The following is a 25,938-nucleotide window of genomic DNA, read 5'->3' on the forward strand; positions in this document are numbered from 1 at the left end:
ATAATGAAATAGTTTCCTCATTTAATGTTAAAATGTTTAAGCCCAAGTCCTTTATCAATGTTCAATTGAATTATTATACATCTTTAATTTGTTACTAGATTACACATACAGAGCAGTTCTAATATTCCCAATACCATGGATATTCTTAGTTATGAGAACATTCTATTCGCTGAAAGTTCAAAAGCTACAACCTCAATCACTTGCAGACACTGCAAAGCTTTGTTGATCCTTCTATGAATGACCGAACAAAAAAACTGCTTCCAAATCATAAATTAGTTACAATAAAATAACCCAATACTATCATTATACTCAACAAAAGAGAACTTTTGAAGAAATTAATCGAATATTTTAATGTAAACTAGCTTGATATTAATTTTGTTTAATTATTATTCCTTACCTCTGTCCAACAAAAATGCAGCATTACTTTGGGCCACTTCATAACCCAATTCTGCCATGAGAGCATAAAGCACAAAAGCTTCGTCTATGTTTCCTTCTCGGTAGTGCACATGAGCTTCCATCAATCTTTCGCCCCATTTGCCTCGTTCAGCAACGTTTTTGAAAAGCTGGAAATACCAAATAAGAAAACTTAATATTTTTATTCCAATAATAATGGACTATAAATATGATATGAAGAAGGAAAAAATTACCAAATTGAAATATCTGAAACACGTTTTTTCACAGCAGTTTCTAGTCTTGTAATAATTTAAAAAAGACAGAAAAATATTTAACGTTTCATGTTATGCCCTTTAAACTAAAGGAAGCGTTATGGAAGAATTTGTGCAATGAGAATGTGAGAGAACCCCGAGAAAACCCACAGACACAATGTTGTCTCACAAACAAGGTTCAGGATCGAACCACTCGCATCAGCGCTTCACCATTCAGCCAACGTGACGTTCACAATGCTAATGCTATTACCAATATTACCTCTAGTATACATATACACACGCAAGAGAGATACTTATCAATTTAATGGGAACACTTAAAAAAGTGCTATTTATCAGATTAATACAGCGCTGGACTAGCTTTCACTGTCAAATAGCTCTGCTGTAATGTGCAATTGAGTCATAAAGGTCGTGAATGGCAGCAAGTGGAAAATTACATCATTACACGTACAAAACATCACTTATTTCCCTAAAAGTGGATAAAAGTGGAAATCTCCAACGGATTTGTCTCTCTAAAAAAGACCACAAATGTTCCGTTATGTTAGGGTTCCAAGATTAGTCGGACTAGGGAAGTGTTCTATCTTATCCCAATGTTCTTCAAACCATGTCGCAATGGCTCCACCTGTGCCTGAGCGCATTATCATCCTGGAATATGGCAAAATTTATCGGAAATAACATCTGAACCATAGGATGCACTCTCCCTAAAATGGCGACATGATCACAGGCAGTGACGTGACAGGTAGTGTCAGCACAGGACCCAATGAAAACCAGGTTATTACGGGCTACATCACAGAGCCGCTAGCATGTTTTACGATGGAGTGGAGACTGCGGATAACCCGTTTATCTGAGCATCAGCCACACAAACGACGACCAGTGGTTTGAAATAAGGCAATGATGACTCATTCTACCGTATCACAGGTTTTCAGTCATTAGCGATCCTTGTTGCATATTCGTGGCATCATTGTCATCGTTTTAAAGCATTATGGCTCACTACTAGTGTTTTCATCCATCGGCAGACAGTGATTACCGACGCAGGTTGTGGGAGGTGTTGCTTGAGTTCTTCTGTCAGCTGCACCGCAGTCGCACGACGGCTCTCAATTACAATCCGCTTTAATAAGTGGGGGACTTGTCACTGAAGATTTTCTTTCGACAGCTGTTTCGCCAACTTTCGACACTGTTCCCACATATCCGAACGCCAACAATTTACCTTCTTTGGAATTTAGAGAGGTTGCACATTTCACACTATAACCGTATGCACACTACCATTCTACTCACGCAGTACAGAGTTTGCTCTAACACACCACAACTAACAGCCAGTGGCTGTGGTAGCTCCCTGACCGTTGCCAAACCAAACATTTGAATTGTTTTTTATTAAATTAAGAAGTGTGTAATTAATAAGTATTAACAAGTATATATTTATGTAATAGTCACATGGTAGAGGTAATAGCAGTAGCATTTATAATCATTTTTTACTACTCTAGGATAAATCCATATGAAATCAATCAATGGTAGTTGCTGACAAAATTTATTTATTTATTTATTTATTATTTTTGCACACCAAATTGCACTCTTCGTTCAGATTTAGACGCTCAGATTTTAATTAACCGGTCATTTGATATAGGGGCATAAGCGAAGTTTGTATTTTGCAAATATTTGCGGTAAACGCCGTAACTCCGTTATTTTTACCTATTGATTTCAAACGAAAACCATTTGAAAGAAAATTAAAAGTACAACGTTTTATACCCAGTGCACATTCAAGGATACTACACTACAAACAACTTTAAAAATCTGTTGAACGCTGAAGTTTGAAAAACGCAAATTATCATACCTAAAATTAAAAATTTCAAAGAAAAAATAACTTTTTCTTTTAATATATATATATATATATATATATATATATATATATATATATATATATGAAGAGTACTAGGGAATAACGATGAAAGTCACATTTTCACACTTCGGAGATATTAGCTTTTTAAACTTTGAAACGCTTTATTTTATGCATTTGATACAATGAGCAAGAATAAATGGAATGAAGCATAAGGTCAACAATCTGACAATGCACCAGAAATGTTCCAAGAGGTTATATTTGGTAACAATGGAGAAAATTCAACAATAGCATTGTAACGTAAAAAGAAAAGCGGAAAAAAAGATGAATGTCCAGAAAATTGAGTGAAAAACGATGAAAGTCACATTTCTCTCCTCTAACTTTAAATGAAAATTCTACATCACTGGAACGGATAAACCACAAAAAGATTTAAAATGATAACAAATCAGAAGTATGCTTCACGCACATAACTACTAATTGGGGAATACATCTCTGTATGTTCATTCCTGATACGGTAAATTTGAATAAAACATCACTGACTGCTTTGTGGTAAGAAGTTTAGAGATTTCCTGCAGGTCTTTTCACTTCAAAGCAGATATTGATAAGTCGTGGGAATACACTTTGCCTGGTAAGAGGAACTCACCCTCCTGCAACCCAAATTATGTCTGCTTCTTAATTGCCTCTGTAAGTACCACTGTTTCCCATGCACCTTTATAACTTGCGGAGCGCATAGACATAATACGTGGCTGTTCAATCTCTACTTTGACTTACTTCAGGGGTCTGGAGGGAACAGGTAACTTCCTTTTGTACAATCCATTAGAGGCAAAGAAATGTATCCAAGCCTTGAACATCTTCTGTTGGCACTCGACTACTTGGAATGGGCTAGGTCTGACTCTGCTGGATCGTATGACCTCATACCAATCTGCGGGAACTTCAGTTCGAGAAGAGCGTGAAATGAGTCCCATATTTTTGTCCCACTCCAGGTATGAGTGGCCACGTTCTGAAAACGTCATAGTTATCCTGTCCAAACGCTTACAAAATGCAACAACATAATGTATATATCTAAATACTGTGAAATTTTTGTTTTGATCTGCACAAGAATCACAGAAAATATGCAGATGCCTCACATCATTGGATAGAATTTCAAATATGAAATGGTGGAGCATTGAGACGACTTCATCTGCCCCTTTCTTAGCTACTGTCTCGTCGTATACGTAAAAGACTGACTCTCCCGATGGCAGCAGATGAATATTGAATAAATGCACTGTTAGTTGTCGTTTATAATACACAATATTACTAGCTATATTCGAGAGTTGCAAATTAGCCTGAAAATCCATAGCAACGGCTTCTTTTGTGGTTTGTGCGCAGCGTTGTCGACACTGACGTTTCCTGGAATAAAATGTTTCTGCTCGCCGCAAATGTAGTTCTTTCTTAATACGCAAATTATGCAGGTCCTTTTCCTTCTTCCTGCCATCGTCATCTGAGTTCGCTTTGGATACCAATTCTTCTTGCAATAGTTTCTCTTGCGCCTTCATTGCATCACATGCACAACATGTATCTGAACGGGGATATCCAAACGAAATGTTGTACTCAGTATTGAAAACACGCATGTAACTATCGTATGAAACATGGTGGTTAGGGTACATTGTTAAAAATATGTGATGCAGCTTCTTACCATTGAGTTCCGCCGGCAGATAAATCTTGGATGATTTCTTCAATGAGTAATGTGCTTTCCGACCTCGAAGAGATTGAATGTGTTTATAAATTTTTGTAAGGTTTCCTAGCGTAAAGAATGTGATCGAATTTTGTGCTTTCCTCTATCGGGGATTACCGTACCACTTTCTTTCAACTGCTCTTAAATAGTCTGTAAAGTTCTCGCTGATATGCCATGAAGTGCCAAAAATGCTTTGTAGCAAACCGGTATTTCGTCCATCACATAATTTCTTTTAACCCTCACTTTGGACTTGTACGCATTATCACGAAGGTGAGCCTCATTTTGATTTTTTCGCGGGCGCCTCCTATTCACTAGATTAACTTCAATTAAACCGCTTAAATGGAGCCGTTGAGCATCTCGATCAGGCAAAGAATTGAAATGACTGATGATATTATCCCTGCCACTTCCGTATACACTTTCAAAACACTTGACTCTTCTACACTTACAGTCTGCACCTGTTTCATGAGTTTGTTGGCGTAATTTTTTGGCGTCCGACACACGTCCATGTCCTCTTCTTTTCTTCCCACGTTAATTTGCACCTGGGCCCGAGTTAATATCCATGTTAACTCCAAAACCGTGTTATTATTAACGCATTTCTCAGCAACACGACTGCTCTATGTAAAGGCGTATTTCTACTGACAGCTAAAAGCGTTGCGAAACAATCTTATCATTCGATCGAAAGTGTAACAATACAAAGACTTGTTCAGCAGGAAATTGGACTTCCATCGTTTATTCAGCGTATGCTGTGACATTCATCTTTCTTCCCTCTTTCAAGGTTTTTAAAAACTCGTTTTACATGGGACTAAAAGCGTTTCTGTGGAAAATGAACATATGTCCAGAAAGCTCATGCTGACCTCTATCCTTGGCGTCCATAAAATAAAAATCGTTAAAAATGGACTTTCATCGTTATTCCCCCGTACTCTTCATATATATATATATATATATATATATAGGCTTCGTGACATACTCATTCCTATAACAGTTTAACATCTTAGTCTCAAAGTTCTTCTTCGCCATCACCACCATCACATTATTTTTTATTTTATTTTATTTTATTATTATTATTATTATTATTATTATTATTATTGAGTCTTCATTGCTTTTTTTTTTTCTCGACAATCGGCTATGTTCAATCTGAAATAACTCAAAAGGAACACACTTGGGAACTTTCAGATTTTCACAAAACAATCTATATTTGTGTAGTAAAAAGTGGGTAAAATTTGATCACTGAAACTTGACTACACTTTGACTAACTTTTTTTTATGTGACGAAATTCATTTTATTAGCAAATACAGTAAAATCAAACTGATGGTTCATTTTAGAACTAAATTACGTATGTTAAATATTAAAACATCTAGTTCAGTTAAACTGTGCATGTTGTTTTGTTGTAATAGTATTTTACGAGGACAAACTAACTGTTAATCATGTTTTGAAGGAAATAATTACTAAAAAATAAATGTTATTCTGTCTTAACGTAGTTTCTGAGCTTATGAAATTTATGAAGTATTCAAGATCACTTTATTAATAGAACATCCTATTTTGCTTACTGTTTGTGCAAAATGCACAACAATACAAACAAAAGTAGGCGCGGCCAAACGGTCCTCAGGAGGCTGCCTTTGTATTGAAGCTAAGACATCTTCCGTTGACCGTAATCCTCTTAATAAGTCATAAACGACACGTATCTGGTATTTTGGAGACGCATTGTTACCACCACTTAAGGCTTTTAAAGCTTTAATACCTATTCTTTTATGAAGTAGTATACCACAAAACCTACTCTTTAACCTTCAACAATTTTTAAAAAGTATTTGTAATGTAATAGCCTCTTAATCCAATAAGCTCGCAGCGTGCTGTTACTAAACCTTTAGGGAGGAATCTAATCATTCACAATTATTAACAAATGCGAACAAAATCAATAACGAATGATTAGGTTTTTCCCTGAAGGTTTATTTAACAGGGCACTGCGAGCTTATTGGCTGATGCCATACGCCAGTTCCGGTGAAGCAGTCTATAGTGGAGCACGCAACAAGATACATGTTAAAATGTAAGTAAGTTATCTATGAAATATTGCCAATTTCTTATCCAATAAAAATTGATACTTTGATAATTGCATCCTTAGTCCAATGGTTTGCTATCACGTTTTCAGATTTTAACTTATTGACTTCGCTGTATCGACCACCACATACTCACAGATCACAATATTTATACACCACTAAATACTCCCTCAAAAAATAACGGTGTCAGAATAATACAATAATTTACCTGTCGAAGCGCTGTCTTTATTATAATCCACTCCTATATTATATTTCCTTTTTACTTAGCTGGAAACATGTTCTGGCAAACCACTTTCTTTAAACGCTGTTCAAAGGGAAAAGTGGAAGTTTTATTTTCTGTAAATACAGAAGCAACTTGAAGGATGTAGAAAAGTGACACTTGGGATACATTCTGAATATACCTACCAGAAGATGCTTCCAGCAAGTCAAAAAGGGAACGAAATACAGCAATGGATGAACACAACGCTTCACCAGTTAAATTATTTATTATTCTAATAGGAAAGGCGGTACGCGTAATACAACGACTACTGTTTACGGTGTAATTTACTCATTACCGGTCACCAAAGAAATTAGAGATTAAAAATGCACGAGAAATATAGGGCAACTAATACGACTAAAAATCGACTTCAAGAGTGAAAATGTGTTAACTGGTCTGGGGACAGACTGAGCAACATAATAATTACCATGCCAGCATGGTAAGCGGGAAAAATAGAATCAATCACTGGATAAATTGCACTCTTACATTTTCTGAATCATGTCAAAACTAATCTATTATAAATTTATCATCTACAGCGATTAATAGCGATAATAAAAAGTAAAGTTAACACTTAGACATTGCTACACATTCCTGAAATGAAATTGGGATCTCTTGGGGAAAGAAAAAAGTAAACAATACTCTATACGACGTTTGCAAGTTAATGGGTGTTCTATAATCTATCTTTAGTACTGAGTTCAAGTTTGAAATCCGATGAATTAACAATGATCTATCTCTCACAAGATACAAAGATAAGTTACTGTTAATTCATCTCGTATTTATGCTATAGCTTTACCAGCAAATATTTGTAATTCAGTGTATTATTACCACATTTTTAAGATTTGGAAAGTACTTTTTCCATTACAATATCCAATTGGCAACAGGGCGCCGTAGCATTTTTCTTTTCTTTTTCTTTTTTTTTTTAATATGAAAATTATCGCTCGGCTCAACGTTTACCATTCACTATCATCTACATTAAATCTGTTATTGTAATTGTTATGATTATAACTTTCGTCAGTACTAGTTCATATAACCTTGTTTTATAAAGAGTGATTGAAGTACGTAATAGATTATTTTCTTTAAGCGAACCGTATTACTCTTGAAATAAAGCATCCAAATTTTGTGGAGAGTACTACACTTTGGGTTCAAATATACTGGAGTAACTTAAGCTAGTTGTTCGACATGTTGGTATGGTCGTCCTTTCCTGATATATAGTATGGTCCTATTTAGTCGAATACACTTCAAAGGTATACAGTGCACAACGTAATTTCCAGTGTATTCTTGTCTAAAACTTACGTTTTATTAAACATTTTCCTCGTACAAAAAAAAGATCTTATAAAAATTGAGTTATCAGAAACTTGTACTGACCTCTATATGCACTACTTATCATTACTTACAAATACAGTGGAGTCTCGTTAATTCGAACTTGGATAATTCGAAATATTGGATAATTCGAACAGAAGTCCATTCCCCTTGAAAACTGTATTGGAAACAATAGTAAAAAATTGTGGATAAATCGAACTTTTGAACCTATGTTTTGGATAATTCGAACTAAATACAATTGGAAATTTTTAATGTTGGACAGATGTAAACAGAGAAATACAGTTTTAACGTGTTTTCAGTTATCCAGATGCAGCCATAGGGAAGAGTAATACAAAAGATAAATAGAAAATCTATGTAATGATAAAGATGAAGGTGAGTGGGGAAGAAGTAAAGATAGAGAACGTGTGCCAATCTCATCTTGTTTCAGAATTGGCTGAAAATTTAAGACGAATTATTGATAAAGTCAACCAAATGTTATATCGTATTCCACGCAATACATGAAATTCAAGATTTATTGACCGTACAAAAACAATCAAATTTAAGCAAATGAGGTTTACGACTTCTTAAAAGTGAGAACAGAATATTCAAATTGTTACTGGTGTTTAATTGTTTGGGCTATTCAATGTATGTTGTAGTGTTGTACTAAATATATTTTCCATTGTACACGTAGTTCGAATTATGTGGAGTCAATGTCGTTTGTTAGTTTGCGGTATTCGATCACGCAAATAAGCTGCTTTAAAGATAAAGTTTACACCATATGAATATGTTTTTGATGCACAGTACTTTGGTTTGTTTGTTGTTATATATGTGAAAAATGTTGTTGGATAATTCGAATTTTGGATAATTCGAAGTTTTTTCGTGTACCCTTGGACTTCGAATTAAAAAGAGTCCACTGTACAATAAGACTATATAAAAACTTTTAAGTGGCCGATTATTATTCCATAATAATAATAATAATAATAATAATAATAATAATAATAATAATAATAATAATAATAATAATAATAATAATAATAATAATAATAATAATAATAATGTATTACCTCAACGGCTGTGGGACAAGATCGCATCATTCCAGTTCCTGTAGCATGCATCTGCGCCAGATTATAGAATGCTAGAACATGTCCAGATTGAGAGGCTAGACTGAAATACTTGTTTGCCATCTTGTAATCTCTTCTCACACCCAAACCACCTACAATAAATGATAAATGCTGTGATCCAATAAACTCAAATATAATGAAATACAATCAACATACCACACTAAGCAAATTAGAACACTTTGATTGTAACTAGAGCCCGGAATTAATGGCAAAATAAAAATCTCAAACTGACTGGCAAAATTGCGAAATAAAAATCTAAATCCAGAAATCAAAATACTGGCTGGCAAAACAAAACAAGCAACAAACAAGGACTTTTGAGAAAAAAAAAAAGATACTAAAATATTTTCAAAATAACAGCCTATAATTGATTTACTAATCGAATAAAGAATATGGATTCTAAGAAATAACATATTTCATTTTGCAGTTAAATACTTACAATTTAAAATTTCTGGTAACTTATAAATTACGTAAATCGTAAAGGGCGACAACTAACAATTCATTCATCACTTTTCAGTAGTAACAATGAAACAAAATGATAAATGCAAAAACATTATCACACCTTATATAAACCTTCCGTAGTTTAGAAAACCTTCAAAGCACAAGTTCTTTTACACTACACTAGCGGTTTATTTTCATTTGGAAAGTTATTTCATACTTTTGTTCTCTGAATTCATCAACAACTTCTTAAGATTTTCAAACGAAAGATTGTCACCTGTCAGAAAGAATTAGCTTTAAATGTGAAAATGATTATCACAGATATCATTGAAGTGACATCTACAGGTATCATTGGAGCATACTAGAAACAAGAAATTTCGGAAAGATTCATTTCATTGTCAACAGTTACATCATCATTTCTTTCTACAACACTAGGAATGTTCTTCAACTTTTCCAAATCTAGATTAGCACTTACAACACGCTCACATTTTCGTCGAATGTGCGTGGTGTTGAGAACAATGTACAATACTCAGATCACTGACAGCAGCAATCAAGGTTTTCGAAAAACTGGGTAAAAAAAAAAAAAAAAAAAAAAAAAAAAAAAAAAAAAAAAAATTGATAAAAGCATCTGGCAACTTTGAGAAACGTATTGCAATAAGAGCTAGATTTTTTAAAAGGAATTATTCTTAAGCAAACTTTGAGCAACTTTAATTGAAGACGCATCATTCTCATCAAAAGTGTCAATGATTATTTTGAAGGATTTGAAGTTCTTAGCATAAGAGAGAACAGCTCTAATCCATATACACAATTTCGTTAGAACGGGTTGTCGTGGGAACGGAAGTTCAGGAGCTAATTCACCAAAGGTACTGGTTCACGAGGGAGTTTTCAGAAGTACCTTTTTCTACATTTGACACGAGATCAACGCGGGAAAATGAGAACGTACTTCATCTATAATTCTATGTAGTGCGTGTGCCAGACACGTGAAACGCAGTGCCATTCATGACACACACACACACACACAAAAAAAAAAAAAAAAAAAAAAACTATTGTATTTTACGTATTCTAGGCACAGAATAGTGAGTGATTTTGTAAAAAGCTATGCAATTGCCTTATCATTTACTTTTTCCAGAACTTCTATGCAAGCAAATAAGTTCGCGTGCCTTCTCCCCCTTCCAAAGTTCCAACTACAAGATTAGCAATGGAATCGTCTAGAATACTGCATGTTTCATCAATTGAAAGCCGGGTATCGTCAATAGTTTTATTGTACTAGCAATCAACGTAAGTCTTCCTCAAAGACAATTCATCTCGAACTTCTTGTTTTGTGTGTTTCTCGAGAAACTTTCTAAAGAAAACATTTTCTAACATCCACTTTAATGAGAGTTTCACACAGATCTTTCGCAAAACTGTTTGCACGCGAAGCGAGATTCGTGAATGTTCAAAGATTCTGAATATTTACGCCATTTGATTTGTGTGTTCTTGCAGATTTGTGTTTTGCAGTGCTTATATCCACTGTGACAAAATAACGCTTCTCAGTGGAAACTAGTTTCACATAATTTGCAAAACAGTACAGAACCGTCTGTTGAAACACACTAAACTCAAACTCACTCAATATTTTTCCATCTTCTCTTTCTAGAAGGGCCTACTTTCGGCATTCGGAAACACCGAAATGCACACCAAAAGCAGCTATATCACGCATGCCAGCAACTTGCATCGCCCACACCTGGTTATTTACTTTAAGTAACCATCATCGTTTATCTTTGTCACTTATGATTCCAAGAACTGAAGCTGCACTAGCATCCCCCTCCACTTGCTACATTCCAACGGCAATAGTCTGCAGTTATTATCAGACACTGCGATCGCTTAGCAAATGAGCGAATTAAATTTTCGGTACGCATGGTGTTATTCATGCGTGGATAAAGAATAATGGAAGAGAAATTGAAAAACAGCAACAAATTGCTTCTAAATTGTGTAATTGCATTTTTTTTTCTGACAATATGAGAATTACAATATGACATTTTGTCATTAATTCCAGTTTTGGTTATAACTAATCACTTCTGATACTATATACACCCTGACTTTCCAGGTCGTTAACGGCTAGGGCTTGCCAAATAGTTTTCAATTGGGCGATATTTTCTCACTACCTTAGTCGTTACTTCTAAGTTTGTAGACGGGACGCTTATCAATTCTATACACTTAGAAACTACTACTGCTCATTATATAGCTATAAGCTCACGCGATATGCAAATGGCATTTCAGTTTTAAAATTGAAAGCTACGTTAAGTTTAGTAATGAACAGCATCACTCATCATTACAACACTTGTCTATTTCCTGTATTTATCTAGAAGCAGTTGCTCACTACACAAATGAATAATCGCCATCTTTCATATAAAATTAATTTCAAAACAAGATACGGGTGGTCCCATGCCAAAACGGACTAATTACATTTTTGATAAAATTCAAATAGAGTGATATTTGTGTTGAGAACTAAAATGTACATCACTCGCCATAGAATTCACTCATCACAACAACTTACTCCATCCTTTGGCGAACTAAAGAACCTACAAGCTTGATTCATTCTGGCATGATAAAACTCTCAGTTCACAAACTGTCATATCTCAATTTCATCAAAAATGTAGTTAGTCCGTTTCGGCATGGGACCACCCTATGTCAATCAAGTCTAAAAGAAGAAATCTTAAACAAGAAATTATGAAATATATATGTTAACAATTAAACAGGTACATTTAATGAAACTAAACTGAGTAACTGCCTGAGCAGTTACTTCGTGATTAACTCAAGACTGGGCTCAATTACCAACCGTTCTCCTTCAGCAACACACAAGAATGCAGTCAAAGGCGTGTTTCTCGCGCCTAATTACAAAGAGAAAGTAAAAAATGAAGAAATGAGACTTGACATTCACTTCAAAAGTGTTAAAAAAATCAGCACTGTAAAAAGCGCAAAAAAAAAAAAAAAAGGTTTGCTGGACAGATGGAAAAAAAATGAAATCTTTAAGTTTAACGTCCCACGGTTATGCCGGTTAGGCTAAAGGAGACGGTGATAATGAGAAATGAGTGAAATGGTGGAATGATGAAAGTGGGAGGAAACGGGAGAACCCCGAGAAAACCCACGAGCACGGTGTTTGTCCACCACAAAGTCCACACGGCGCGAGCTGGGATCGAACCAGGGACCCCAAGCACCGGAGGTGAACGCTCTACCACTGAGCCACCGCGCTCCCGCTGGACAGATGGAAAATCAAACCTGAGTCTCTCATTAGGCGGATTTTTTACTACTGAAACAGTGATTTTTCTTCGATTGTTACGTGTTCCTCAAACCTAAACTAACGAAAACCTTAGCAAATGAGATTGATTTATCTGCCAATGCTTTGAATGAAAATTTTATTTACACGCAAAATAATTCGCGTGACCTTTAAATTATTATTATTATTATTATTTTTCATTCAATATTAGTATGTACTTTTGTTTCATTAATAGCTTAGTCAGAATAGACACTTCTACACATACACTACCGCTCAAAAGTTTTCGAACATCCTGGATTTTTGTGAGCATTTACAGTGAAGATGAGAACTTTGCCGCTGTATGTAGAAAATACGACCTCAAGCATAAAATCTGACGACAGTTGAATCTAGATTAGAGAAGTACTACAGATGACATGCCAATCATATTTCTTAAAATTGGAACCAAAAAAGACAATTTGATGTAGATATCGCATATTGTAAACAACAATGTAGAAGGTGAGGCAAGATATTAGTTTTATTTGAACGATAGATATGCGGGGTCAACGCAGTGGTACAAATTTGAAAGAAAAAGCAGTTGTCCAAATTTTGTAGTTCTTCATAGCTTGTTGATATGCGAACGTTAAAAAAACATACTTCGAGAAAGGTTTCCGATAGCCAATATATGGGGTTTCCTGCTCAATTGTCACTTGGTGGGGAGCGTAGACGTAGTGTTCGTTTCTGCTGTTTCATCGAGCAACCGTGGAATATAACAAAACCATCACCAGAAACACTTTTTCAGAATACGATATTTTTGCCTTTTTGGACGTTAGCATATGAACAAGCTATAAAGAACTACAAAATTTGAACTGCATTTTCTTTCAAATTTCTGTCACTGCATTGACCCTGAATGTCTATATCTTTCAAAAAAAAAAAAAAAAACTAATATCTTGCCTCATTTTCTAGTTTTGTTTAATATGCAATATCTATATAGAATTGTCTTTTTTGGTTCCAATTTTAGGAAATATGATTGCGGGACATATGATCTGTAGTACTTCTCTAATCTGGATTTAACTGTCGCCAAGTTTTATGCTTGAGGCAGGAGTATATTCTACACACAGTGGCAAAGTTCTCGTGTCAAAATATGTTCATTGTAGATGCTCACAAAAATCCAGGATGTTCGAAAACTTTTGAGCGGTATTGTATATTCTTACAAAACGACACATAAATGTTAAAAACGAAAAAAGGCCAACGAAACAATACTCAAACCTATTGGACCAATATTGGTTTGTAACAGTAGCAATAGAAACCAGTGGGTCTTGAGGTCACGAAGGATCTAATTTTATTAATGAAGTTGGTCATCGAATAGCAATCAAAACTGGTGATCCCCGAGCTACTGCATTCCTTTTTCAACGTATCAGCATCGCCATCTAGCGCGGGAATGTGTCATCGATCTTAGGTACATTACCTCCTGGTAAAGAACTGGACGAGATTTTTCTTTTATAACCCACAATAAGACGGAAGTAGAGACATCCTAGGAGGCTGACAACCACTTTGACTATGTTCATGAGGAATGTTTTGAATCCAGTTTGGATAAATATAAATTCTTGAAAGTCATGGCTAATACCGGTAACTTTGGGAGTGATAGCAACATTTGCAGATTATACTTTGTTGCTCAAAATCGTTAAAGACCCGAAAGATATTGTTGTCAAGCTGTCCGATGTTTATTTTGGAACAAATATGATGGCTAGAGATAACAAAAAATTTCATTTGAATTATAATTAAATTTCTTAAATATTTACTCTTATCATTGTAATAGTAAAGTATGGAATAAATAAAATTTAAAAAAAAAAAAAAAAAAAAAAAAACTAGAAAGTGAAAAAGAATTCCAAAACACCAGACTATTGTATATTCGTTAATTTAAAAGATTTTCACTAACAGAATTAATGGTAACAAAAACCACGTAGTATATTATTCACTACTCACTGAAATACATATTTCCGAGCTGAAGCTGTCCATCTACCCAACCTTGATCAGCCGCCTGGGAGAAGTACTTAAGAGCTTTACTATAATCTTTCTCCACGCCTTTTCCATACAAATACATTAATCCAAGTCCACTCTGGCCAACAGGGTTTCCTAGATCTGCTGCCTTTTTAAAATACTTGTATGCGGTTTCATTATCCTGTTTTACTATATCACTACCTTCCAAATAGATCTGCAAAAGGAAATAATATATACATGGCTTCAAACTTTTACTCAGCAAGTGTACACAGAAATAAACAAAACACACAAGATGTTCAACACACACAGCAAGGCTACTGTAAGAGAATTAACAGATTCGATTCTCGCTTCCAACTAGATGTTTCATTCTGATTTCTCCCCGACTGTTTTCAGTACCGAATATTACCCTTCATATTTTAATACAGCTTTCGGACAATAATAATATTACAATCGAACCTAAGTTGGTTACGCACGGTCTTAAAGAACTTTAGTGTGTCTGACTTCATAGCGCTTGTTCATATATAAAATGTCTTACCTAATACTGGTGTTCTGGATATTGATACAAGTTAAAGCTTGTACTGCAGTTACGATTGTTATAGACATAAATAAGCTGTTCCAAAACAACTGTCAGTGGCGCTCGTATTCTCCAACAACGCCATGGAGTGACCCGATAACGATACAAGCGTGTAGTTCAACTCATTAGCTAACGAAAGAGAGGGCTGCGAGGTAATTTAGGTTATAGTAGATAAACGGTTCTCTGGGCTACAGAAATTTAACTATACATATTTATTTTACGAGTAAATTTACAAATATTTGGTATCGTTGTCAGTATCAATACATTTCTTCTTCTTCTAGTCCTTCTCTTCCTCTCCCTCGAAGTAACAGCCTGCACTGATGACACAGGTATGCATCCTTTCTTTTTATTTGGTAAGCATGATCTTCCAAAATTCATCTCAGGATACGCTTTTCAAGAAAGACTGCACTGCAACTCTGACTTTAACATCCGTTGTAAATATTGTCCTCTCATTTAAACATCTGTCCACATTCAAACGTCTTTTAACGATTAAAAGTAGGAATTTTCGCTCAAAAAGTGGAAGCGCTAATATACAACCTTGCTACACATACTTACATACCTGGACTCTTTTAATAACTGTGAGGTGATTCTGTAATTTATATAATATTGTTTATTAATTGCTATGTTTGCCCAAAAATTATCAATTCTGGGTACTTTTCTTTCTGGAGGCACATAGAAACCTCATATGCTGCTTCTTCATTTGAAGACTCTACATTATTCTTCAACCTCTCACAAGAACAAAAAAACTTCGAATTTGTTCAATTGTGAGTATCTTCCACTCATCTCAGATAAGTAATGGCTGCATAAGACATTGTTTTACGGAAGGTATGCTAAAGTATTTCTCAAAACATGATTGGTCAATGATGATTTTCAAAAGAAATGCTCTATGGCCTTCTGAGAAACTTCATTCCATGCAAGAAAACAGATGGTGTTTCGTTTTTAATTTTCCTAGAACTTTATTTTTGATAGTTTAAAAACTCCTCGAATGGTGATGACGCATGTACAGTGAAACCTCTACTAACGGACACCTCTATAAAGCGGTCACCTCCCATAACGGACATATTTTGTAATCCCCAAACACCGTAATAGGAAAAAACATATTGGCAAACCTCTCTAAAGCGGACACTCTCTAGTACGGACACGGACAGTCTTTCTTGTCTTTTATAGGTATTATTTACCTCCTATTACGGACACTTTCTCTAAAAACAAGTTGAAAAGTACAGTAAAAATATACTTTTAGTAATTCATACTATGTCACCAAGGAAGAACATGAGGGTGTGAAAACATTTTGACTCCTAAACTGTCTGTCCAGCAACTCTGAGGAAGGGTCTCTATTTCACAACACCCTTATATCCTTTGCTTGCATTCCACTCCCACCCAACCTGTTTCAGAAACAAAAGTGATTGACAGTTGCCACTGTTTGGAATGACACATCATTCTACTGTCCCGCTGGAATCTCTAACCAAGCAGAAGACAAGTTTGGTATTTTTGACCACGGGTACGCATATTGTCTTTAAAAAAAAGTCATTATTGTACTGCAATTAACTTACAAATTAAAGCAACACACCGAAAACGTAGTAAGTAGCGATAAATGTAAAGTGCAGAGAACTATAACATCTTTTTCGCATGTTGTGCCTCGAACATATGGAATTGGATGACGCAAGATAATGCAGATACAGTAACATTTTGGTAATATTCATGAATACGTGATTCATGCAAAAATATTTTTCCTAATTGCATATTACCTTGTTTATTAATTTACGTAAAAAAAATATTGAAACCTCTGTAAGGCGGACACCTCTCTATAGCGGACAATTTTTGATTCCCCACGGCTGTCCGCTTTAGAGAGGTTTCACTGTACTAGAGAACACAACTAGCTGAGAGTTCTCAAAGAAGAATCTTCTACACACTGTGGCCTCCATTTACACTGATCGTTTTGTCCTACGAGTAACTTTTTGTCTACTTTTTAAGTTCTGTTTTATTGCTCGCCATTGATTTAAAATCAGCGTTAGGATTTTTAGGAGAAGGTTCCATAGGAGAAAAGTGCTATTAAAACAAGGGGAGAAAAGGGTCCTATTCCCCCTCAACTGTAATTGAAAACAATATAAAATGCGTATGTTCCTTCTACCTCTCTCTCTATATATATAAGCATCTCTACAGACGTTAAATATAAACAGTTCCTATTTGGAGATAAAATGTCTTTGTAAGTGCTAAAGCTCCTTTCCACATCTATAGAGATAAATGGAGCTAGCTTCGTGTTCATCCCGAATGAAAACTCTGTAGGTGTTTCAAATCCGACAACATTCGGATTCTTTGAAGACTAGCCTCAAGCATTTCTTTGGTAAACTCTCAAACATGTCTCACACACAGCAAAGTGTTGCCTGTGACACACTACTATCTCACAGAAATTGATAGCACAATGTTTTTCTTTTCTTTACTTTTTTTTTTTTTTTTTTACGTCGTTGTTTTAAGTTTTTAATGGCAGAGGTCACATACTTGTAACCATAGATATGAAGTACTTCTGCTTGTTTGTAATCACGAATTTACTCTGGCTGAAAAAGCGGTGTGCTTTGGAGATGGTATCTGCGTCGTCTGGATTCAGAGAAAGCACAAACTGGTTCATTTTGACAAAATTCCAGCACACTCAATCCAAGATGATCAGGAAATTTGGAATAAAATTTTAAAACGAAGCAGTAAAAAAGATGAAAGGGGAAAAATGAAATGAAATCTTTAAGTTTAACGTCAAACGGTTATGCCGGTTAGGCTAAAGGAGACGGTGATAATGAGAAATGAGTGAAATGAAGAAAGTGGGAGGAAACGGGAGAACCCCGAGAAAACCCACGAGCACGGTGTTCACTCACCACAAAGTCCACACGGCGCGAGCTGGGATCAACCCAGGAACCCCAAGCACCGGAGGTGAACGCTCTACCACTGAGCCACCGCGCCCTCAAAGATGAAAGGGAAGTGGGGACAGATTACAAGAATAAAATCCGTCCACTCCAACAAAAGCGGCTAAAAAATGTGCTGGAAAATTATCTCTATTCTGAACTGGAAACATTTGCACCTCGAGTACTTTTGGAAAATTAATTTTCGCTCTAAAATGAAAGAAACGCGTGCTAGAAATTTCTTTATAACTAGGTAGGCTCCTTCACAGTCACCGAGGCCGCTAAACGCGTCGAACGTAATATAGAATCTCACAATTCTGTTCTTATATTCATACTTACAACTTAAAACATCGCAGTAAAAAATCAACACATCGTTTTTGCTCGTCTGTTAAGCTGTTACGATCGTGCTTTCCACGAATCGTAACATTACACTCATTAATTGTTACTAAATGTACGTATTATTGTTGATTTTGCTTGTGTTTACTTTTAAACATTAATCGTTTAAATACGGAATTTATGTACAAGGGTACATGTCTATAATATATTAGTTTTGTGTAATTTTATATTGTAATTTCGGTTGTGTGTAGTAGTGCTTAATAAAAATTCATTTAAATAAGCATTGCTTAGTCAAAAAATCGTGCTATAATTATGGCAAGTTACGTGCCATAATCACGCAGATTTCTACCATATTTGACATAAACACCAGTAATTATTAACAACATTACAATTTAGGAGGGATATAGCCTTTTGTTTTGTAACCGAAGTAGAACAATATAGAATATTGTATCATATGATGGCAATTAAATGTGACGGGTGTAAACAAACATTACATATTAGATCTAAATCTGATATGTGTAATATGTAAAAATTTTAGTCATTCACGGCGGTAAAGCAGCGATTCTAAGAAATAACAGGCATAATAAATTTTTATTGTATTTTAGATGAATTACGAAAGTAAACTCAGATAACAGGATGGACTACGTGAGTGGAAAGAATAATTAATTTTACAAAATGAGAATCGTGTAATTAGAAACGAATATATAGAGGATAGTTTTCTTTTAATGAGAAAAGAATTTAAGTATTGAAATTAATGGGATTAATGTACTCCAAAATTTGTTTATAGATGTAAACATCAGTCTGCTCCCGAGAGGGCACGATGATTTACGGGGTTGTACGATGTGAAGATTTGAAGAAATTGGTATCCTGCAATTAAGTGTCAGCAAAAATAATTGAAATTGTAGCAGAAGAATCTACAATAGAACTGTAAAGTGGTAAAAAGTAGTTGCAGAAAATATATATACACTGCGTTTTAGATGTACTTAATAAGGAGAACACAGGTAACGAGATTGACACTTCAAATAATTATCATCTAAATTCGAACATAATAAAGAAGCCATATTATAGTAAATCCTGCTTCACCTGGTGGATTATTATTCCCCAATGAACTAAAAATTAGATGTTTTCTTTTTTTAATAATTGACTTTCAGTATATCCGTTCTGATTAAATTGATGTTATTATGAATAAGTAATTTGTCTCGTCCTGTCACACAACACAGACAAGCTATAAGGGGGCATGTCCTAACTTGTTTTGCTTCAAATGTTAGGTCTATCTTTATTATTGAAATTTATAGTTAACCTGACGTGGAATATTAGTTCTTTTGGATTATTCAAATAGTTGGGTTAGAATGAATTATTTATTCATTCTATTACAACTGATTATTTATTGCAAAATAATGATGCGAATATATGGTAAAAATTCTAATTAATATAATAACGTCTGAAATATTCAATGAGATATAATTGGTCTGCATTAGCTATTGAAGACTGATAGCGTTTAAGCAATTAATAAAAACAATCTTAGGCAGTTGTAATTAGCTAGAAGCTAATAATAATAACACGATCAGTTAAATGAAATACGGGATTGAAAATAAGAATATCTCATTTGCTACCCTGTACTCAATCTGGATGATGCCTATGCGTTGGTCCCTAAATATATGCATCAATATATATATTAATAATATATATATTAATTGCCCTATTGTTATCAATACTAATAAATACATCAATTATAGGATTAAGTTAGCTAGGTTAGAGTAGGTAGTGTTAGATTAGGTTAAGTATTATTATTCTATTATTGTTATTATGTGCTAATATGTTGAATTTTGTGGCTGGATCCAATACTATAATTACTGAATAAACTTGCATAATGAAATGAACCTTGTAGTATTGATAATAGCGAGATGTAATCCTCATTAATAAGGGAATATGGGATTATTCCCTTCGCCAGATAAATATTAATTAAAATGAATATACCTTATTCAGATAAATGTGAATATATATATATATATATATATATATATATATATATATACATGGAAATATGACTAAATCATTGTATAATCCAATAAAAGAATAACAATAATGTTGAATTTACGTTTCAAACCTGTCACTATGAACTATATTAATGATGGCATTACTCACATAGAACATATGTAGTATAAAAAACTATTCTTAAGGGACCAAGCATAGAGTAGAATTCATATGCTAGGAATTCAAAGAAAAATCCAGAGTAAGTAGTGTAGTTACGTAATTCCTATCAATTGTCAACAAATGAATAAGGATAACCTTTATTAGCTTTATTGTATATAATTTAAATGTCAAGAACTACTTTGTTACAAAAGATTGCAAGTTAATTTACAATGATTTAGCATATGTATACAGGACATCAAATACATAATGAATCTTAATCGTCATGTTATATGTTGTCCAAGTTTCAAGAATTGTGACTTCAGTAATCCAGTTAACTTTAATAAAATTAATTTTCGAAAATAAATTTAATTTGTTTATATCATATTCTCTACAATCTTAGAGTCGCCATTGGAAGTGTCACTGCTACATGTTCCTGGATAATTTAGAATGATACCGTTGCGCTAAGGATTTTTTTTATGTTAATACACATACTGCTAATATATATACTGCTCTCTATTCCGTAACTAGCAGATTTTTTTATTTTTTAAATTGATAATCGATACTGTTTTTTTTTCTAACCCAGTGACGAAAGTTAGTAATGTACGATATACATACACATATTTATTTATAGAGCTCCTTTGTGGCTAAGCGGTTAGCGTACGCGCCTTTGGCGTAGGAGACCCGGGTTCGATTCCCGGCGGGAGCTCATGTGGTTCGGATTCCACGTTAATCAGTAGGTCCACGTCTCATATAGCCTCGCTGCTGAACGGGACGCTAAACTAAATCAACTCAACTCAATATTTATTTATTTATTTATTTATTTACAAAGCATAGACTAGTACTTAACATGTTCTGTATCTGTTATAGTTATTCAACGATTGAATTACATATCTAAATCATGTCGAGTCACCTCGTGGCGTTGTCTGAAAATACGAGCGCCTTGACAGATGTTTTGAGACGGACTTTTGTATACGTCCGTTGTGAGTAGTGAATTAAAATACCTGTTAATATGTATTTAAATACCTGTTAATGTTTCTATTTATTTATTTAATTCTATTATTGGTACTATTCCACTGTATTACGAACATATATTGTAGTCAATGCTTTTAGTCAAATGAGCATGAGCAACAAAAAATATTCCTGCAACAATATCTAGAATATTTCCTCATCTTTTTTGCAGATTATCTGATCTGACCTGATCTACTGAAGAATGAAGAGCCATAGTATGATGTCGTTTGCGCGGCAGGACATATGAATAAGCACAAAAAGATTTCACCCATAAATACAAAAACCTCCAACAAGATACGCTATTAAAAACACTTCCAATGAATTCAAGAGAACTGGCAGCGTGCAGAATGAAGAGCGATCTAGCAGGCCATTTGTTTCACAGATCATTCATAGCATCATGGCGCTGTGACCCACAAACCACGTGCATCGACAAGATGATTCAGCAGGCAGCTTGGCATTTCTCAAAGAACTGTTTGGAAAACATTACGCTTCACATTGTAAGAAAGATCCTAACACGTACAAAATTCTGCATAAACTGGAGGCAGAGGACTACGTAGCGAGAGCAGTGATGTGATATGATTTGCTATAGGCTATTAGGTTTGAAAGCTTAATGGGAAATGTTCTGTTTAATGATACAACCACGTTTCACATATGTGGGCTAATCAACAGACACAACTGCATGGTTTGGGCACTTGAGTAGCTGGATGCAGTGTTAGAGTGCGAGCGGGAGGCAACTAAGGGTAATGCATGGATAGGTATTATCAAAAAGAAAGTGTACGGAGAGCGACTACATATCTACAGAGCGAACAATAACGGGGGACATTTACCTAGACATGCTGCAAAACTACCTAGACCCTAAGTTGGTCCAGGATGGCATTTTGGACACTTTTGTTTCTTGAGTAGTACCTCTAAATATGAGAATTCCTCAATACCACCTTTCCGGAAAGATAGACTGGTCGTGCAGATCAAGGGTTTGGATTCCCCGGTTACCTAACCTGACCCCAATAGACTTTTCCTCGGGAGCTTCGTTAAGTTTCGTGTGTATAGGATAAGTGACAAACATGCAACAGTTAAAGTAATGCATTTATGCAGCTGCAGTAGAGCTTACGCCAGCTATGCCCGAACGAGTATTTCGAGTTACAAAACAACGCTGTGAAGCATGAGTAGAATTACAAGGTTACTACAATGAAATTTACTGATTTCTCACACGTACGCCTGTATGTGTGAAAGTTACAATTATCAGGTAACCTTGTTAGAGACTATTGATTCATGTTTACAGCGAATGTACCTTTCAGTACGCTTGTCCTTACGTCAATAAAGTTAAGTTTTTCTACACGGAAAATGTTAATTGACTTTAAGACACGCCGTCCTTTGCGTTTTCCTGTCTTCTGGATATAAATAATGCGTCTATTACGTTGTATCATTCTGTTTTCTGGTATACATAAAGTTTTCTGGTATATGTTAACCTCTTCTGGATGTGGAGATCTGTGAGGTGGTGTCCGCGCTCTTTATGACGAGTTCCCAATACGAAGTTCTTCTGGATGATGTTGGAACTTGTCCCTTTTGAGACACCGTATCGTATGGCCGGATTTCTCTGCGTTGGGGAATTGTACTGTCACTGCTCTCCTAAAGGCGTGCATTGCACTGGAGGTACGTGCGAGCTGGAGTCGTGTTCTTGTCACAACTTCCGGTCGACCACGTACCGCAAGGGTTTGGTGGGTACATAGTCAAATATTGGGACACATCAGCTCTGGTAACGATTAAACTCTCTACTTTGCACTGTTTCGCTATTCCTGAGTGGCTATAATGGCGAGGGAAAGTTCACAAATGAACCCCTCCCAGTCACTTTACCTTCATCGTTTCAAGGATCGTGGTCAACTGCTAATGTTATCAAATATAGGCCACAGTGTAGCCAGCAATGTATCAGGACATAATAGCGGTTAAATGTGTCGTTTGGAATGAAATTTGATTGTTTTTATTATGGGACACCCTCTGTAAACATATGTTCATATAAAATGGTTTCATGAATGCGTAACCAAATAACGAAGTTAACACTCACCAAATTTTATAAAACAACTTTTAATAAATGTGCATTGCCCACTATAGCACATAATACCTCTATATTATTTGTTCTTGATAAGATTTGAAGGATTCCATTTATTGTCCAAGATAATAAACACAAATCAAGAATATTAAAACAGTATCTGAATGTATAGTCACGTTTTGAATTACAATATAACTTCTGAGAACTCTCTATCATTATTACAAGAAGCAGAGCCACTATGAACAAGACTTCATTCTAAATTTACATTTCTCTGCGTGATATATTTGCTTTGCTATAGCCTAGCTTGCTGCGGAGTAATATTGAAAAATCAGTGTTCTTACATGTGAATGCAGCGAAATTGATTATCCGAGCTTACTTTAATTGCAAGTAAAGGTATCCATACTACAATATACCAGTTCGATTCACCAGTATTTCATTATTTTTAAACTCAAATGGAGCGCAATTTACAATATCATACATCTGCAACCCATACCTTTCCTAAGAACGCCATTGCTATTGGATTTCCTGCGTCTGCTGCCTGTAGGAAATAATGTAGAGCTCTTTGATGGTCTTGTTGAACGCCTCGCCCTCCTTGATAATGTAACTGACCTAAACCAACCTATTAGAATAAAAATACATAAAGAAATCCACAAATACTGAATTCTCAAAACTGAATTAGGCACATGCGTGTGCAGGCCTATCATTACTGAAATATAGATCTTTATATTTATGCTTAATCCTAGACAACATGGCACGGGGTACACCCACCAAGCGATTCTTTCACCACAATATTTTTATTCTTGGTGATGGTGCCTCCTTCTGCCAACCACTTTCTCATAGTACGACACTTCTATTTTGTTTTCTCCTACTATAAACAAAAATTAAATCACTGTTGTCATTGTTTGTTTCTTTTTTTCTTTCTTTTTTTTTTTCATGGAGACAAATTAAAGCTCTGTGGGGAAGAAGCCTGTTTTGTGTTAGCTTCGTCATGTGAGTAGAGGTAAAATGTAAATACTGAATATGAAATGAAATCTTTAAGTTTTACGTCCCACGGTTATGCCGGTTAGGCTAAAGGAGACGGTGATGATGAGAGATGAGTGAAATGGTGGAATGAAGAAAGTGGGAGGAAACGGGAGAACCCCGAGAAAACCCACGAGCACGGTGTTTGTCCACCACAAAGTTCACTTGGCGGGGGCTGGGATCGAACCCGGGACCCCACGCACCAGAGGTGAACGCTCTACCACTGAGCCACCGCGCCCCCCCAATACTGAATATCTAATGTCAACCTCTCTCTCATATAATATATATATATATATATATATATATATATATATATATATATATATATATTGGTATAAAGATTATACTTTTATTGGATATCATTAAGGTCAAAGGTATATGGGAAGTCTACATTAGACGAAGGCTAACACATTCACACCACAGTTTTAACCTGTGCTCATACAATTTATTTACCTTGTATTTTTAAAATTTTTGTGACATGACAACGACCTCCATATGAGATTTAAAACGAAATTAAATTAAATATTTCAGTTTAATGCCCCACGATTATGTTCTTTAGGCTAAGGCAAGTGAATGACGATTGAAGAATTGGGGAATCAGAATGCGGGAGGAAACGGGAGTATCCCCGAGAAAACCCACGGACACGATGCTGTTCATTACAAGCTTACTTGGCCGGAAATCAAACCAGGAACCCCACGCACCAGAAGTAAGCGCTCTACATTGAGCCATCGTGCCCTCACGAGATTAAAAATCTGTAAATTGTAGGTAGTACGTATTGTAATGTAGTTTACCTCAAGTTTTAAATCTTATTGTGAGTCTTAACTTAGTGTGTGTAAGTTATCAATAGTTAAAAAAGGGAATTGTTGATACTGGTGTTTTCTTTGAAAACAAAATGGTTAAACAACATATAATAATCTTTGTATATCTACATTTTTCTATTAATGTCAGGATTGGTTGCCGAAATCATTCCAGGAAGGATTCTGAGGACCTTTCGATAAGGATTCTGAGGGGATATAAAAGAAAAGTTACTGGTAATAAACAGTACCGTAATACTGGTAAATTTTTGTCACATCAATTCAAATGCCTCTCTGCTCACTAATCTCGCAAAATTATTTTCAACAACTTCTCAATAATCACCTTTTAACTTTTTAAATTATTTCTTTTCTGAAATTATTATTTGAAGTACATATTTACGTTACTTTGACACTAAAACTGTACATTTATCAGATGATATTCAGAGAAAAAAAATTCTTAAGTGCAATCCTAGAATGTTTCGAATGCGACTAAAAAAATATCCTGAAAAACTAGGGAAATAAAACACTGCCGTTACATATTAATA

General features: G+C 35.0%; 1 protein-coding gene across 2 annotated transcripts in view; it reads right to left on the reverse strand.

The window, feature by feature from the left end:
* Hrd3 (HMG-coA reductase degradation 3) overlaps positions 1 to 25,938 on the reverse strand; it is a 74,504-nt gene that overhangs the window by 19,500 nt on the left and 29,066 nt on the right. For both annotated transcript variants that reach the window (XM_081730675.1, XM_081730673.1), the window contains exons 6-9: positions 24,073 to 24,198; positions 14,585 to 14,813; positions 8,878 to 9,026; positions 398 to 563 (exon numbers count right to left, since the gene is read on the reverse strand). In XM_081730675.1, coding sequence (XP_081586801.1) covers positions 398 to 563; positions 8,878 to 9,026; positions 14,585 to 14,813; positions 24,073 to 24,198 — 670 coding nt within the window. The remainder of the gene's footprint in view (positions 1 to 397; positions 564 to 8,877; positions 9,027 to 14,584; positions 14,814 to 24,072; positions 24,199 to 25,938) is intronic.

The sequence above is a fragment of the Thermobia domestica genome, chromosome 11, assembly GCF_964235325.1.
Source record: "Thermobia domestica chromosome 11, izTheDome1.hap1.1, whole genome shotgun sequence".
Lineage (NCBI taxonomy): Eukaryota > Metazoa > Arthropoda > Insecta > Zygentoma > Lepismatidae > Thermobia > Thermobia domestica.